The sequence below is a fragment of the Megalobrama amblycephala genome, linkage group LG13 (genome assembly GCF_018812025.1).
Source record: "Megalobrama amblycephala isolate DHTTF-2021 linkage group LG13, ASM1881202v1, whole genome shotgun sequence".
NCBI classification, from domain to species: domain Eukaryota; kingdom Metazoa; phylum Chordata; class Actinopteri; order Cypriniformes; family Xenocyprididae; genus Megalobrama; species Megalobrama amblycephala.
In genome coordinates this window covers 32386326-32401917 of record NC_063056.1, presented here as the reverse complement: position 1 = coordinate 32401917, position 15592 = coordinate 32386326, and the positions used below count along the sequence as shown (strand labels likewise).

Sequence of the window (15592 nt, the reverse complement as noted above, 5' to 3'; positions counted from 1 at the left end):
AAAACAAAAGTTAAGTATCCTAGGTCACATTTAGTTATTTGCCTTTTGCACAAATCTAAAACACTCCACAACAGTACAAATAGAAACAGACAACAGGATTTCAAAAGACTTGTTTATTTTTTTCCTTCAGTAAGAAAGAAAGCAAAGTATAAACAATACAACTTTCACTTATTTCCATGCTTCACATTGCTCAAACTCATGAATAAGTACTAATGAAGTCGTACTGATGAAGACAAGATAATCAGTGCTCAATCTACAACAACAACTTGTAAAAGCGATTTTAAGCAATGGCAGCTAGATAGTCTTTCACCTCCGCTGGGGTCAGTCGCCTAAATCCTGCTTCATTGCAGATTCCCACCTCAATGTTGTCTTCAGTCATTTGACCTTCAAAGCTTTCCTGTAACAAAAGTGGTCATAGATAATGCAAACAGCATCTGAAATAAATATCCACAAAGTCAATTTGAGGCATTGGCAAGTAAATGAAATGCCATGCTTTGCAGTTTCAGTGACAGATTTACTTGTGTAAGTGATGTTGTGAGTGACACAACATCTTGCACTGTTTGTAAAGGAAACACAGCTTGTTACGGACATTCAACTGTGTTTTGCATGATTAATTTTAATAATGCAAAACATTTTGACATCCAATTCCAATGGGAGAACATTAAAGGGTTAGTTCACCCAAAAATGAAAATAATGTCATTTATTACTCACCCTCATGCCGTTCCACACCTGTAATACCTTTTTTAATCTTCGGAACACAAATTAAGATATTTTTATTGAAATCCGATGACTCAGTGAGGCCTCCATAGCCAGCAATGACATTTCCTCTCTCAAGGTCCATAAAGGTACTAAAAACATATTTAAATCAGTTCATGTGAGTACAGTGGTTCAATATTAATATTATAAAGTGACGTGAATATTTTTGGTGCGCCAAAAAAATAACGACTTATTAGTTATGGCCGATTTCAAAACACTGCTTCAGGAAGCATCGGAGCACAATGAATCAGCGTGTCGAATCATGATTCGATCGCGTGTCAAACTGCTGAAATCACGTGACTTTGGTGCTCCGAACCGCTGATTCGACACGCTGATTCATAACGCTATGAAGCTTCCTGAAGCAGTGTTTTGAAATCGGCCATCACTATACAAGTCATTATTTTGTTTTGTTTTTTTGGTGCTCCAAAAATATTCTCGTCGCTTTATAATATTAATATTAAACCACTGTACTCACATGAACCGATTTAAATATGTTTTTAGTACCTTTATGGATCTTGAGAGAGGAAATGTCATTGCTCCCTATGCAGGCCTCACGGAGCCATCAGATTTCATCAAAAATATCTCAATTTGCATTTCGAAGATTAACGAAGGTCTTACGGTGTGGAACGGCATGAGGGTGAGTATTTTTGGGTGAACTAACCCTTTAACTAGCGTTTTAGAATTTTTTTTTAAAATAACGAACACAAAGCGAACAGACATGGGTTGTGAATTATTACCTTAAGAGTCAGAATAGCAGTGTGAATCGCATCTTCCAGTTCCAGATCCTCGTTGTATCTGAAACAAGAAAATTAAGCAAATGAGAGGCTGTGTGTTTAGAAAGTCTAAAAAAACTCTTAGACTTGGACAATGCTTTTCCATTTTATACCTTTTTTCAAGGAATGTTTTCCCATTCACATAGTTCTTCCCCATCGCCGTGGCTTTCCATGCAAAGTATGCTCCCTTAAAACAGATCAAAGTCCATTTTATTTTGCTAATACAGTACATAATAAAGAGCTTATATTTTTAACAGACAATTGTTTTCAGTTCAAACTAGATTGAACTAATAGAATAAATGAAATTATAACACTAAATAAACAGCATACCGAGGGGTCAGACTGGAAAAGGTATGGGCGATCTTCATCCCAGCCAGCAATCAGGAGCGAAACCCCAAATGGCCGAACTCCTCTGTTTCAAAACAAAAAAGCTGCATGTTATTCCATTGTCACTTTGGTACATGCACGTTAAGCATCTTATCAGAACATACAACGATGCAAAACAACTGTTTGTAGAGCAACTTCCAGAATACAGTGGAGATGTATCACGCATACCCTGATTGTGTGTACTCCTGCATAACAGAGGCCACTCTCTGAACAAGCTGGCCTGTAGGAATAGGCTCCTGATAGACCAGGAAGTACTGCTGAGCCAGCTTTCGTGCCCTTCGCACCAGGACCCTGCAGATATGATTAAAGTCAACATGAAATCAAAATGGACAATTCTTGTTTTTTTTATGGAAGATTGCAGCATTTATTATAAGTGATTTATCCATCATTACTTTTTTAAAATTAATGTGCCCTCATAACCTTTAATTAAAATAACTTCCCCCCTCCCTCTTGCAGCGTCATCTCTTCTCTATAATTTACTGGGGCGAGGGCGGGACAACCTGTCATTCACACGAGATCTACCAATAACAAACCACAACCATTCAATAAATTCCTGATGGACAATATCAAGTCCCGCCCTACATTTTTTCTTGTTCGAGAAGCCGTTTCACTTGGATTTTATGTTAAAATAGGGAAGAAAAGACTATCACAACTTCCGTTTCATGCCGACTTTATAAACTTTTACAACAAAACTCTTATTGAGCTTCTTAGGTTTGCCATGTGACGCTTTGAGCGCTGTTGAGCAGATTCGAAAACACCTCTAATTGGCTTCTGTGTTCACGCGCTCATCAGATATGTCTGTGATTGGCTACAATGACCAAAACACGTTTTAGAAGCACACGGAAGTGTTTGAATTTGAAAGCGGGAGCCTATCAGTGAACCGGTCCACTGATAGATGCCTGCTTTCAAACGCTCCCTTTAAAAAAAATTGCGCCTCATTTGCATATTTTGAATTTGTAAATGGGTAAAGCAACACAACTTTATAGGGTAAATAAAAAATGCAACTTGTTTGTGTACATTTTAACATGGCAAAGTTTAAATTTGATTAAAGGAAAAGAAAAAAAGTTTGAATCTGAAAAAAAAGTTTGAATTTGAAAGTGGGAGCCTATCAGTGAACCGGTCTGCCTGCTTTCAAATGCTCCCATTTGTATCTGTGCTCTGTGAAGAACGTCACTGATGTCTATTTACATGTTTGTGAAGCATTGATCATTGTAGCAAATCACAGACATATCTGATGAGCACGTGAACAATTGCCAGAGGTGTTTATGAATCCGCTCAACAGCGCTCAAAGCAACACATTTTTAAAAGTTCAGTACTGACTTGATATCGCGGTTGGTACTTTTGACAACACTAATACAATCTGTAGTATATGTATAATAATATGAAAAATCAAAGTTTTAAGATGTTTAAAAACATTAAAAGAATAGCTTTGAATGTCACCTACACTTTTTTTTATAACCTTAAACACATGCTACATGTTAGGAATCATTATTATATAGCGTCAGGTCCTGCTGGCTCCAAATTCATACCTGTAGTCCGGACCCATGCCACTGTAGACCATACCGATGTGTTTGGTTATGGGCTCTACTTTGTGAACACTTTGCTCATCATACAGTATAGATTTCTGCTTCTTTTCCGTAGCAAGAACAACACCGTTTGAAGCTGTGAAAGAGAAATGAGGGTGAAATGAAAGTGAAAATTCAGTGAATGGACAGTTCAAAATGCTTTGTCAAAAGGCAATTGATAATAAGCACATAATAAAACCATACAGTCTTATAAACAGTGCAAATTTCAAGACACACCTATAAATATATATATTTTTTTACCTTTTATTCCAACCGAAGGAGCACCAGCCGCTACAGCTGCCAGAGCATATTCAATCTGGACCAACTTCCCTGAAGGGCTGTAAAAACACAAAAATGAGATTATAAAAGGGTCCACAAAAAGAGAAACTGTTCTGGACTTTTGGTGAAACATGTGATGATAAAGGTCCTGTTTTGAATGTTATAGTCTGCCTCTGGTGTATCGATTGCTCAAAACCAAAACATACAGATACAGTTTGACTAGGATAAACTTTCTTTTCCTTTAATCAAATTTAAACTTTGCCATGTTAAAATGTACACAAACAAGTTGCATTTTTTATTTACCCTGTAAAGTTGTGTTGCTTTACCCATTTACAAATTCAAAATATGCAAATGAGGCACAATTTTTTTTAAAGGCCCGCTGAAGTGTCTTGGAACGAGCAGCATTATTCAATGCGTTGACGTAATTTCAACTGAAACTGGAAGACAGGGCGATATATTGAACAGCCCCGCCCCTTTTTTTAAATAGCCAATACCGTTTTGTTTATATCACAGCTCGGCCAGAGCCGAGTTAAACCTCCGTTTCCTTCTAATCTCCTCTATATCACTTTGAAATACAGCATACTGTGCAGAATTTAAATGAGTCCGATACCTTTCATGGTCTGAGCCGACTCGCGGATATGATCCACCCTGTGCTCTCACGTCCCTGGGCCAGAACAGAGTGCTCGCGCTGCGGCGGTTCATGTGACACTAACGCGAAAACGGACTTCATTCGCATCAACGGAAATCATATTTACACTGTCTGAATGCACTATGTGCCATACACCATATATAAACTTGTAAATGTGTGAACTGACAGATTTCAGCCGCAGCTTCTGTGTAGGAGGGGGCGGGACTTCAGATTCTAGTGAGCATTTGATTGGACAGAAGATTTGATGAGAAGCTGAAGTGCGGCGTGATGTCATGAAAATCCGTGATCCATTTTAGCGGAAGTGAGAGACTAAGTTTTGAATGCTTATATCTCCTAAATTAAAGTTTTGGAACAAACCAGCTTATTCATAACCTTAAGGCTAACATATTCATACTAAAAGCTAAAAAAACTTAAATTTTGATTTCAGGGGGACTTTAAATATGCACAGATTTCCATATTACATAAAAATGCTACAGTCCTCATAGAAATGTCATACTAAATGTCACACATGTTTTCAGTTATACTTTATTATGCAATAACTGATGATAATCGTAAACTGAAAGCTTACTCATATTAAAAAGTCATATGAATGTATATGCACGAACAGTCCAATGATACACTGAAAGTGAAAGTGAAAACATCAAGTTATCTCACAAAGACAAATCTGAGCTTAGTCTGTCCTTTAAACACTCCTGAGAGTGTTGTATTTGTTGCCCTGGGAAGCATTATGCGTTTAGTTCACTCTATTCATAAATGTTGATGCACATGATGGATGAAAGCAGCACTGCATCACAAACACAGTGACTCTGCATCAGCGCCAGGACCATGAATTCACGCCTTTGATTGATAAACGCTCTCCACAAACCTCGAGCTTTGCGATTCGCTAAAAACACACACTCGTTTAATATGATGAATACATGGATATGATAAAATCATGACGTTTATTACCTGAAAGTGGTGAGGGAGAAACTGTACCCTCTGTCTGCCATGGCTGTGTCTGACTGTTAGGGAAGTGACGCCACGCGCTTAATTGACCTGATTGGTTGACAGATGAATTAATGAATTGTGGGTATTGTGGGCAGCTTAAAGATACGTTTAAATTATTTTTGGACGTCACATGTGGTTTTACCTTAAGACTAATTAAAACCATGTATTAATTAAAATATTTATTCGGGTTATTTTATTTTGAACATATCCCGCACTCAACTGCTCAGAATGAAGCAGACTTTTTATACCGTTGTACTACAAATCCTAGAATGCACGGGCGCAGAACAACGCGCAGGCGCAGTGGGTCTTTTTGAGCTGTGACCGTGAGGATGTTTGGTTTGTACATGTTGGGTTAAACTGAAATAAAACAGCGAACACTATGTCATTATCGGGTTTACTTCAGTTTGTTGGTCGATCTCTGCAGCGTCTGGAACTTAGTTTATGGCAAGCGGCGGGATTTGACCGCTTCGGTGAGTGCATTTACTGTAATGAACTTGTCACGTTTGACACTTTCCTCCATTCAGATCACTCTACATACACTTAAACTTAATTTAAGACCATTTTACAGTTTGTATTTCATTGATTTACTCGTGTGTTGTAATATTAAATATAAAGTTAGTTTTGAATGTCATTACTGTATCTCCGGTGTATCAAGGTCTCAAGGAAACGCATGGCACATGTTGTGTTTTTTTAATGGAAAGGTACTACATAGGATGAAAAGTCTATTTAATTTAAATGAAACATTACTGTGTAAAATATACAGTTTTTTTGTCTTGTAACGTTAATATGTCATATTTATTTCATTTATATTGCAGCATCTTTATTAACGAATATATGTATTTCTGTTATTGTGAAATGTGGGTTGTAATTGTTTTAAGGTTTATATATGAAGACTTCCGTGTCGTCTGAAATTTTCTTCTAAAATTAGCATTTTTATCAAGCTTGTATGTTTAGGTTCAGTAATTTCACTTTAATGGCAATTAATAGGTCCTTTCATTGCCATTAAAGTGAAATAACTGAACCTAAACATACAAGCTTGATAAAAATGCTCATTTTAGAAGAAAACTTCACACGGCACTTAGAGGCTTTTGCATCTGAAGTCTTAATAAGGGAGATAAAATTTGACAAAATTTGACTTCAGGTGAAATATATATATATATATATATATATATATATATATATATATATATATATATATATATATATATATATATATATATATATATATAAAATATAAAAATATATAGCTGCCTCAAAACTGTGCATGCATGTATGTATTTGTTGACATGCTTTAAGCTATTGTTGTCCAATTTGTTGGCCTTGAAATGTCTTAAAAATGCACACATGTACACCAGAAAATCTAAATTTTCTCGGGGAGCATTACCCCCCTAGCAAACTACATTTTTTGACCTCGGTATGAAACCCTGCGTACGGCCCAGCTTATATTCTATATAATGAAATATGAGGTAAACGTGCATTTCTACAAATGTGCGCTCTTTTGGACTAAAAGTTTGTATGTGTATGCACTGTGATCAAAAATAAATGGGACCAAACGCGATTGAATGTAAAGGTTTGTGTCTCGTTATTCTATTAATAACTACCTATTGATTTTGCATTTCTATCAGAAATTAAGAATTATTAGTGTCATTGTAGTGGTGCAAATATCTAAGCTATCTAATACTTCAAATCTCAAGGTTAAATCAGAAGATTTTTTGTAAAAATGTTTCTGTAACAGCTGCCAAAAATAGTATATAGCTCCACTGTGGTTTTTAACACATTGTCAAAAAAAAAAAAAAAAAAAAAAAATTTTTTCAAAACATCCCCCGCTCTGTTTTTTTCACAAATCGCACCCTGGACAGAGATCAGGGTAAAGTATATTTGAAATGTTACTGTGAGCGCCTGTTAAAAAAAAATTTGAGTAACTAATTTTTTTTATTTTTTATTTTTTTTTCATCTATCAATCACATAAACCATTTTTTCAGGTCCAGCTCTGGCAGTAAATGGTCCCGGGATTCTTCCTCAATCCCATCACAGCAGCGATGATGAAAACGCTCAGCCCAGTTTCTTGGACAGTATCTTTTGGATGGCCGCACCTAAAAAGAGACGAACTATTGAAGTAAATCGCTGCAGAAGACGAAACCCGAATAAACTGATAGAAGTCAAGGTAAGAACTCATTGATTTCTGCTAGTGCATGGTACAAATGCTATCAATGTGAAACTGTATTGTAGTAAACAGATGTCTGTTTAGATGAAGAGCAGCTTATCCTGTTTTTTCCTTCTCTCCCAGTACAACATTGAGCCATGTCCAGAGTGTGGCAACATGAAACTGAAGCATACTCTGTGTGGATTCTGCTATGAAAAGGTCAGGAAGGAGACAGCAATGATACGGAAGCAAATCTCCATCATGGAAGGCGGACCTCTCAACACTCCTGCTGTGGAGTCTGTTGTTTTGTATGAAAATGAAACGCCCTCTGATGCAGATAAAGGCAAGAGAATCGTAGAACGCAACAGGAAACGTCCATATTGGTTTAACATGTAATTGCAGTGAAATAAAGACTTTTGTTTAATAAAAATCACAATTTCAGATTCGTGAACTTCTTTTATGCTTCAGTTAATATTTTAATAGTTCAATAATCAATTTTTATACCTTTGTTAGTTTGTTTGATAATAGTCCTTGGCTCAATTCATGAAAACTTTTAGTTGAAAGATGAGCAATGTCATTTTAATAGTACACAGCTAAAGAGGATATTGTCCATAATACTATAAAAAATTATACAAGATAAATAAATACAATAAATATAAACATTTAAAAAAAGGGAAAATGCAAAAAGAATACTGTGTCAAGTCAGAGTTACCTAATAACAAGATCAATACTAACTGAAGTCATTCTCATATACCTATTTTGGGGGTATTAATGGTCAATTAAGTGTAAGGGGTGAAAAAAAAAAATATATATATATATTGGAACCCCAATGCTGGAAGCTGATAAATACAAACTTCTGTCATGAAACTCTAGATGGCACAAGTTGATAAATCCTTAAGTCAATCTGCTTGCAATCAGATCGTCTCTATAGGGCACAGCTGATTGGTTCCTGCTGTGTGTCAGTAGCCAATGAGCTCGCTGCTCAACCTTCAAACACTTGGGCTGCGTTCAGCCCCGACAAAACGTTGCAAAACGTTTTTTGAACACCCTGTTCTGATGATGCAAGAGTTGCAATTATGGCAGCTGAGAAGGCCATTCTTTGTGTTCTTTTTGAAGAATTTTCGGAGCCTGATGAAGTCAGTATAAATAGGTGTTTAATACTGCAAAATACGCTCGATGTTACAGTCACTGCCCTTGCAGTTCAGGATAAAAGAGAACATCCCAATCGAATGAAGGGGTTTGTGGAAACTGTGGTTCCTAATTATTGTGATCCAACATTTGCCTTGCATTTCAGGATGAAAAGACAAACATGAAGGATAATCCACTTCTTATCTCCGAGACTGTATTACGATCTATATGACCTTATTATTTTTATTGTGAGTATTAGGCTTATCATTATTGATTATCACTATTGTTGTGCTATGATATTGTAATATTTACCATAATATAATCAGATGAGAATAGCAAAGTTTATGAAAGTGTCACTCCAATATACAATAGCAAAATATATAAATATGTATAGTACTTTTATGTTACATTCATACCCATTGTGTGAGCTGTCTCTTTAATACCGCATGGTTTATATGCATGTTGATGCTGATTGGGCTGACATTTTTGACACACCCAGACTCAGATCTTTGATTCATTTTGTTCATTAATTGAAATGTTACATTAATAATCAAATTCCACAACACATCAACTTACACAAACGTTAATCACATTTAAAAAAACTATAATGCAGCCAAGGCCAAATTATGAGAAACAGAAATGATTAATTCATTGCCTAGCTCGGTCGAACGAACAACTCGGACCCGAAGACTGGAGTGGTGAACTAATAATTTCTGTTTCTGGTACAGACTGCACAGCCTTAGCCTATGTATCTGTCAAGGGATGAATGAACGACTAGGACCCGAAGACTCAGGAGGTGAACTAATCATTTCTGTTTCTTGGACAGAACCTATGGGATGTTGTGCATGCGTGGACAACAAAATGAACAAATCGCTCTCAGACAACTCGTTCCAAGGCATATTAATGAAACTCTTTCAGAAACCCTCCACCTTCCCCAGCTCCACCTGTATAGATCTGTTTTGGGTAATTCATGTATGCTATATTGTACAGCAGCAGCATATCTTACTTGCTCACAACAGCGTGTCGTGTATGAAACACAAATGATGATTTTTAACTTTAACCGTTGCGGTCTGTCAGTCATATAACGCATGTCAATGGGAACTTCATCTATAAGAGTAAAAAAAAAAACATGCACAGACAAATCCAAATTAAACCCTGCGAATTGTGACGACATATTGATGTCCTAAGACACGAAACGATCGGTTTGTGCGTGCGTTTTCAGATCTCACACACCGGATGCTCAAGGCAGTTGGACATTGTGGTGAATTAGAGGTAAAAACGGATATAAATACTGTTCGGTTTCTCGCACAAACCGATCGTTTCGTGTCTTAGGACAGTCACGAGCCGCAGGGTTTAATTTGGATTTGTCTGTGCATGGTTTTTTTTACTCTTATAGATGGAGTTCCCATTGACATGCATTATACGACTAACAGACCACAACGGTTGGAGTTAAAAATCATCATTTGTGTTCTACTGAAGAAACAAAGTCACCTACATCTTGGATGCCCTGGGGGTAAGCAGATAAACGTCAAATTTTCATTTTTGGGTGAACTATCCCTTTAACATGCTAAACACTCCATGAGTTGTTATGACAGAAATGGCATTCAGAGTTATGTGACATGATAAGTCATGCTACCATTACCCTGTTTAATATCAAAACACCATTGTTATTTTAATTCACCATCATTTATTTACATAGTACACCATTGCACATTTCCACAAAAAAACATTTGTACATGTCCAATGTTACATGTACTATGTTAATAACACAAAAAATCGAAGTATTTTTTAAATAAATAAATAAATAAATGAAACTTTATTACGCATAACAGCTACAACTAAAAGATCTCAGTAGTGTAATTAAAGGAGGTTTGTAAGGTCAAACTTCAAACCCTTCTGCGCATCCCCTGCGCAGGTGCGAACATCTACAATCTCAAATACGCAGCTCTCCGGACTATACCAACATGGCACTGTAGTTTAGGGGGTGTTCACAATCCAATGCACTTGTATTTCTGTATTTTTTGCAAATAAAGATGGATCTATGAACATTTAATAATACGTATATAACTGTTCAGTTCGTTTAAATACTACTTCTAATTGTATACGATGCGTTTAATATGTATATTTTAATAATAAACATTTTCAACTCCCCTATGAAATAATAAATGGATGTTGGATGTTTTTAATGGAATATTACATAATCGTCCAGGCTGTCGGGAAGCACTTTATGCAAAACACTTTAGATTGTTCAAGGTAAGCAAAGAAAGCATGTTCAGAAGGATCTATTGTTAAATAAGTGTGCTTCAGTGTCCCTGTCGGAGAAATGCATTTATCAGCTCTTGCAGTGTTGTGTTGTGCAGGTCGTTAGTGCCATGACTCTCTGTTATGCTGCAGTGTAGTGGTTTGATGTGTGTCAGATACACTAAACACACTGTGACAAAACAGCACTTACTTCACTTTCTGCTCAGAGCTTCTCCATGAACGACCTGAATGATCCTCCTAGATGGAATATTAGACCAGAGCCAGCTGGAGATGACGGGAGCAGGTGGAATTATGCCCTGCTGGTGCCCATGATCGGGCTGGCAGCATTTCGTAAGGATGCTTTACATACTTTTACAAAGTCATACACACTCACAAATGTCTTGAATGATTGTGTAATTATACTACATTATACTATAAAATCCAATTTATAGGCTGTAATGAAATCTGGGTTTATAAGGGGGTTGTAAAAACAACCCATCAATTCATTTCTACATTAGTTTTTTTCTTTTCACACAGTAACCTCTTTAGTGTTTCTCCTATATGTTGACTATTATGTTGTATCAGATTTTTAATTAGCAATTTAAAATCCACAGTCTTTCTATTTTTGGAAAACATACCAAACATTGATGATTATCTTTCACATTCAAGTCAAGTCACCTTTATACAATACAGATTGTTTCAAAGCAGTTTTACAGTGATAATAATCATCAATTATTAAATTATATAAAGCAGTTCTGCAGGAAACAGTGATGTCGTCCAGCTCAGTTCAATTCTCATCCAATAGTGTCATTCATTTTGAGTTAGTTATTTTAGTATTATTTATGTACTACTATATTATTTAATTTATATTTTGAGTTAGCTTTTATTTATTTTTTATTTTAAAGTTTTAGTAATTTTGTCATGTGTTTTTGTCTTTTTTTTTTAAGATTTCTATTCAGCTTTATTCATTTTAGTTTTAGCAATTTTTGCACCTCAACTTATTTTAATTAGGTGCCAAGGCAACATTTCTAATTTTTGAGTTTTTAGCTAATATTTATAAAATATAAATAACTCAAACATTAGAAATGTCTGTCTGTTGTTCTTAAGAAATTATATTTTATTTTTATTATTTATAATTTATAAAATATAAATGGTGACACTGTACAATAAGGTTCATTAGTTAACATGAACTAATAACGAAGTGCGCCTCTACAGCATTTATTAATCTTTGTTAATGTTAATTTCAACATTTACTAATACATTATTAAAATCTTGTTAACATTAGTTAATGCACTGCGTACTATCATGAACAAACAATGAACAACTGTATTTTCATTAACTAACGTTAACGAAGATTAGTAAATACAGTAACAAATGTATTGCTCATGGTTAGTTCATGATAGTTAATACATTAAATACAAAGTTCAGTCATGAAACTCTAACCGAGCGCTGATTGGTTCTTTCTACGCCATGGCATCAGCCAATCGGGAGTAATTCCATATCCACGTAACCATATATATCGTACCCTAGCCTGCGATCGACAAGCTGCGCAATGTGAAGCGCTGTTATCCCTCCTCCTCCCCAGCGCCACCTGTAGAGATCTGCTACGGGAGTTCTACCATTCTTGCAGCAGCCTCTTCCTTGTTGTTTTATTTGACTAAGCTGAACAATTGGTATTTGCTCAGCAGCAACAGCAGCAGCAGCAGCAACAGCAGCAGCGTAGCAGATCTCGTACGCCAAAATCAAGCCATGTATACTTCATACCCCATGCCAATAAATGCTGGTTGAATTTAATCCACTTCGAGAGTCATGATTGAACTAATGTTTAACTAATGAAGCTTGTTGTAAAATGTTACCATATAAATCTATATTTGGTCCCACTTCATATTAAGTGGCCTTAACTACTATGTACTTTTACTATGTAGTTTTTGATGTAAGTACAATGTACTTATTGGGTTCATATTGAATTGGAAAACACTTTTGCTGCTATTGAGGTGGGATACGGGTAAGGTTAGGGAAAGCTTTGGTAGTATGGGTAGGTTTAAAGGATTAGTCCACTTTTAAATAAATTTTCCTGATAATTTACTCACCCCCATGTCATCCAAGATGTCCATGTCTTTCTTTCTTCAGTCGAAAAGAAATTAAAGTTTTTGATGAAAACATTATAGTGGACTTCAATGGGCACCAAACAGTTGTTGTAGTAGTTTCACTGCAGCTTCAAATTGTTCAACACGATCCCAGAAGAGAAATAAGGGTCTTATCTAGTGAAACCATCGCTCATTTTCTGAAAAAAATTGAAAATTATAAAAGTTTTAACCTTAAATGCTCATCTTGAACTAGCTCTCTTCTTCTTTTCCTCTATTAGAATTCCAGCAGTGTAGACGCTGCTAAGTGTATTACTGCCCTCCACAGGCCAAAGTTTGAACTAATTGTTATATACTATTGAACTAGCATATCGCATATAAAAATTAGTTCAAACTTTGACCTGTGGAGGGCAGTAATACACTTAGCAGCGTCTACACTGCTAGAATTCAAATAGAGGAGAAGAAGAAGAGAGCTAGTTCAAGAGGAGCATTTCTGGTTAAAACTTATATAATTTTCGATTTTTTTCAGAAAATGAGCGATGGTTTCACTAGATAAGACCCTTATTTCTCATCTGGGATCGTGTAGAACAATTTGGAGCTGCAGTGAAACTAATTTTGACCTTCAACTGTTTGGTGCCCCTTTAAGTCTACTATAAGGAGAATAATCCTGGAATGTTTTCATCAAAAACTTTAATTTCTTTTCGACTGAAGAAAGAAAGACATGAACATCTTGGATGACATGGGGGTGAGTAAATTATCAGGAAAAGTTTATTTAAAAGTGGACTAATCCTTTAAGAGTAGGGGTAAGGTGTAAGAGATGGGTCAACAGTGTAATTATAAATGTAATTACAGAAATTAATTACAGATGTAATTACATGCAGGTGTTTTTAAAATATAAGTACAATGTAAAAACATGTATGTACACAATAAGTGCATTGTATCAAATGATTAATTTAAATGTAAGTACATAGTAGTTAAGGCCACTTAATATAAAGTGGGACCGTATATTTTATTAAATTCATATTTTATATATGAAAAATTCAAAAAGGAGAAATTTTAGTTTTATTTTAATTAACAATTTAACTCTTTTTTTTTTAATAGTTTTGAGTTAACAATAACAACACTGATGTATACTGATGTATGTGATGTGTTGTTGATTTTTGATTTAGAGCGTTTTATGTGGTGTTTTATTTTAAGGTATTTATCAAAATGATAGAATTCAAAATTTGAATTCTGTCATCATTTACTCACCCTCAAGTTGTTCCAAAGCTGTCTTTCTTCTACTAAACACAAAAGAATATATTTTGAAGAATGTTGTTAACCAAACAGTTGACAGACATTGATTTCCATAGTATGGGGAAAAAAATATTGCGGAAGTCAGTGGGGCTCATCAGCTGTTGGTTTCATTTTTGGGTGAACTATCCCTTTAAATTGATTTGGTTACTTTTACAAAAGAGATATTTCAATTCAAATCTCTGTGGGTGTATTTTCACCTAGGTTGGATATGGACTCGAGAATCACAGAGCCAGATCCAAGATATGAAGAACAAGTATGACAGCGACATGGCAGTCATTACCAGAGACCTGGAGCTGAAGTACAGGGAGACGCTGACGGAAAACCGGCGGACAGCAGCACACCTGGAGATTGAGCTTGAGAAGGAACGCCAGCGTGTGCAGGGCTACAGGAAAGCCCTGATCTCTCAGAGTCAACAGCTCATGGAGGAACGGAAGCAGCTTCAGCAGGAACGGCGGGATCTGGAGGAGGAGAAGAACCACCTGCTGCAGTCTGGAGTGGCCGGGGTGGCGCTGCGGAAAGCCCTGCAGCAAGAGGAGGAGTGGCAGCGCAGGGCTCAGGCTCTACTACAGGAACTGGAGGTGCAGCTAGTGGAGAGGCAGGAAGCTTTCTGCAGCATCCTCTTGCCACGGGAACATCGTCTGGAGATGGAGAAGAACCTGCTGCTGAAGGTGGCTAAAAACCCGGTGGGTGCCGAGCTGAACCTAGAGGACGATCTCAGGGACATTTTTAAGAACGACAGACACTGTGCAGATTTATTGAACATGGATAAGCGCAAGAATGGGAATTTGATGTGGCTGTATCTCAGGTACTGGCAGCTGCAGGTCACTCTGCAGAAACACAAGAGGGCAGAGGAGACACTCAAAGGAGCATCGCCATACTCCAGCAGACCTTGATGTAGAGTGTTGATCTTTATGAAATCAACAAGAAAGATTTTGTTTCCCCTAAATGTTTTCCTTTGCTTATCAGACTTTATCAGCAATTTATGCCAAACTTTTTCAGGAAACCCGTTGAGCCTTGACTCCTTGACAATCATACCAAACATGAATTGTGTTTGTTTTCTTTGCTCTATTTTTCTCTTCTTTCACCTTTTTTTGATCAAGTAGAATGCAGAAGAATAAAATGGTTTCATATTTGTTGCACTGCTAATGAACTTCAGAGGATTTATTCATTCTCAGTCTAAAGATGGTTCATAAATAATATGTGCCACAAAAAATAAAAATGCTGTGACTGATATGTGTATTAAATATGTTTTCTGAAAAGTTTGATCGACACATATTTCATAAACACATATGAATGAAACGCAC

At 36.2% G+C, this 15592-nt stretch overlaps 3 protein-coding genes across 3 annotated transcripts; 2 read left to right on the top strand and 1 right to left on the bottom strand.

Moving 5' to 3' along the window:
- Positions 1-98: 98 nt before the first annotated feature.
- On the bottom strand, positions 99-5483 carry psma2a (proteasome 20S subunit alpha 2a). The gene is made up of 8 exons (XM_048153996.1): positions 5358-5483; positions 3743-3819; positions 3446-3578; positions 2085-2207; positions 1860-1941; positions 1643-1716; positions 1494-1551; positions 99-397 (listed from the first exon to the last, which is right to left on the bottom strand). The coding sequence occupies exons 1-8, from the start codon at positions 5396-5398 to the stop codon at positions 281-283; spliced, it is 705 nt and encodes a 234-aa protein (XP_048009953.1). The 5' UTR covers positions 5399-5483; the 3' UTR covers positions 99-280.
- Positions 5484-5645: 162 nt separating this feature from the next.
- mrpl32 (mitochondrial ribosomal protein L32) lies at positions 5646-7980 on the top strand. Its single transcript, XM_048153997.1, has 3 exons — positions 5646-5866; positions 7379-7560; positions 7684-7980. Exons 1-3 carry the CDS (start codon positions 5776-5778, stop codon positions 7933-7935), a joined length of 525 nt encoding a protein of 174 aa, XP_048009954.1. The 5' UTR covers positions 5646-5775; the 3' UTR covers positions 7936-7980.
- Positions 7981-10806: 2826 nt separating this feature from the next.
- ccdc127a (coiled-coil domain containing 127a) lies at positions 10807-15591 on the top strand. The gene is made up of 3 exons (XM_048153633.1): positions 10807-10920; positions 11136-11259; positions 14490-15591. Exons 1-3 carry the CDS (start codon positions 10837-10839, stop codon positions 15179-15181), a joined length of 900 nt encoding a protein of 299 aa, XP_048009590.1. The 5' UTR covers positions 10807-10836; the 3' UTR covers positions 15182-15591.
- The last annotated feature ends 1 nt before the right edge of the window (position 15592 follows it).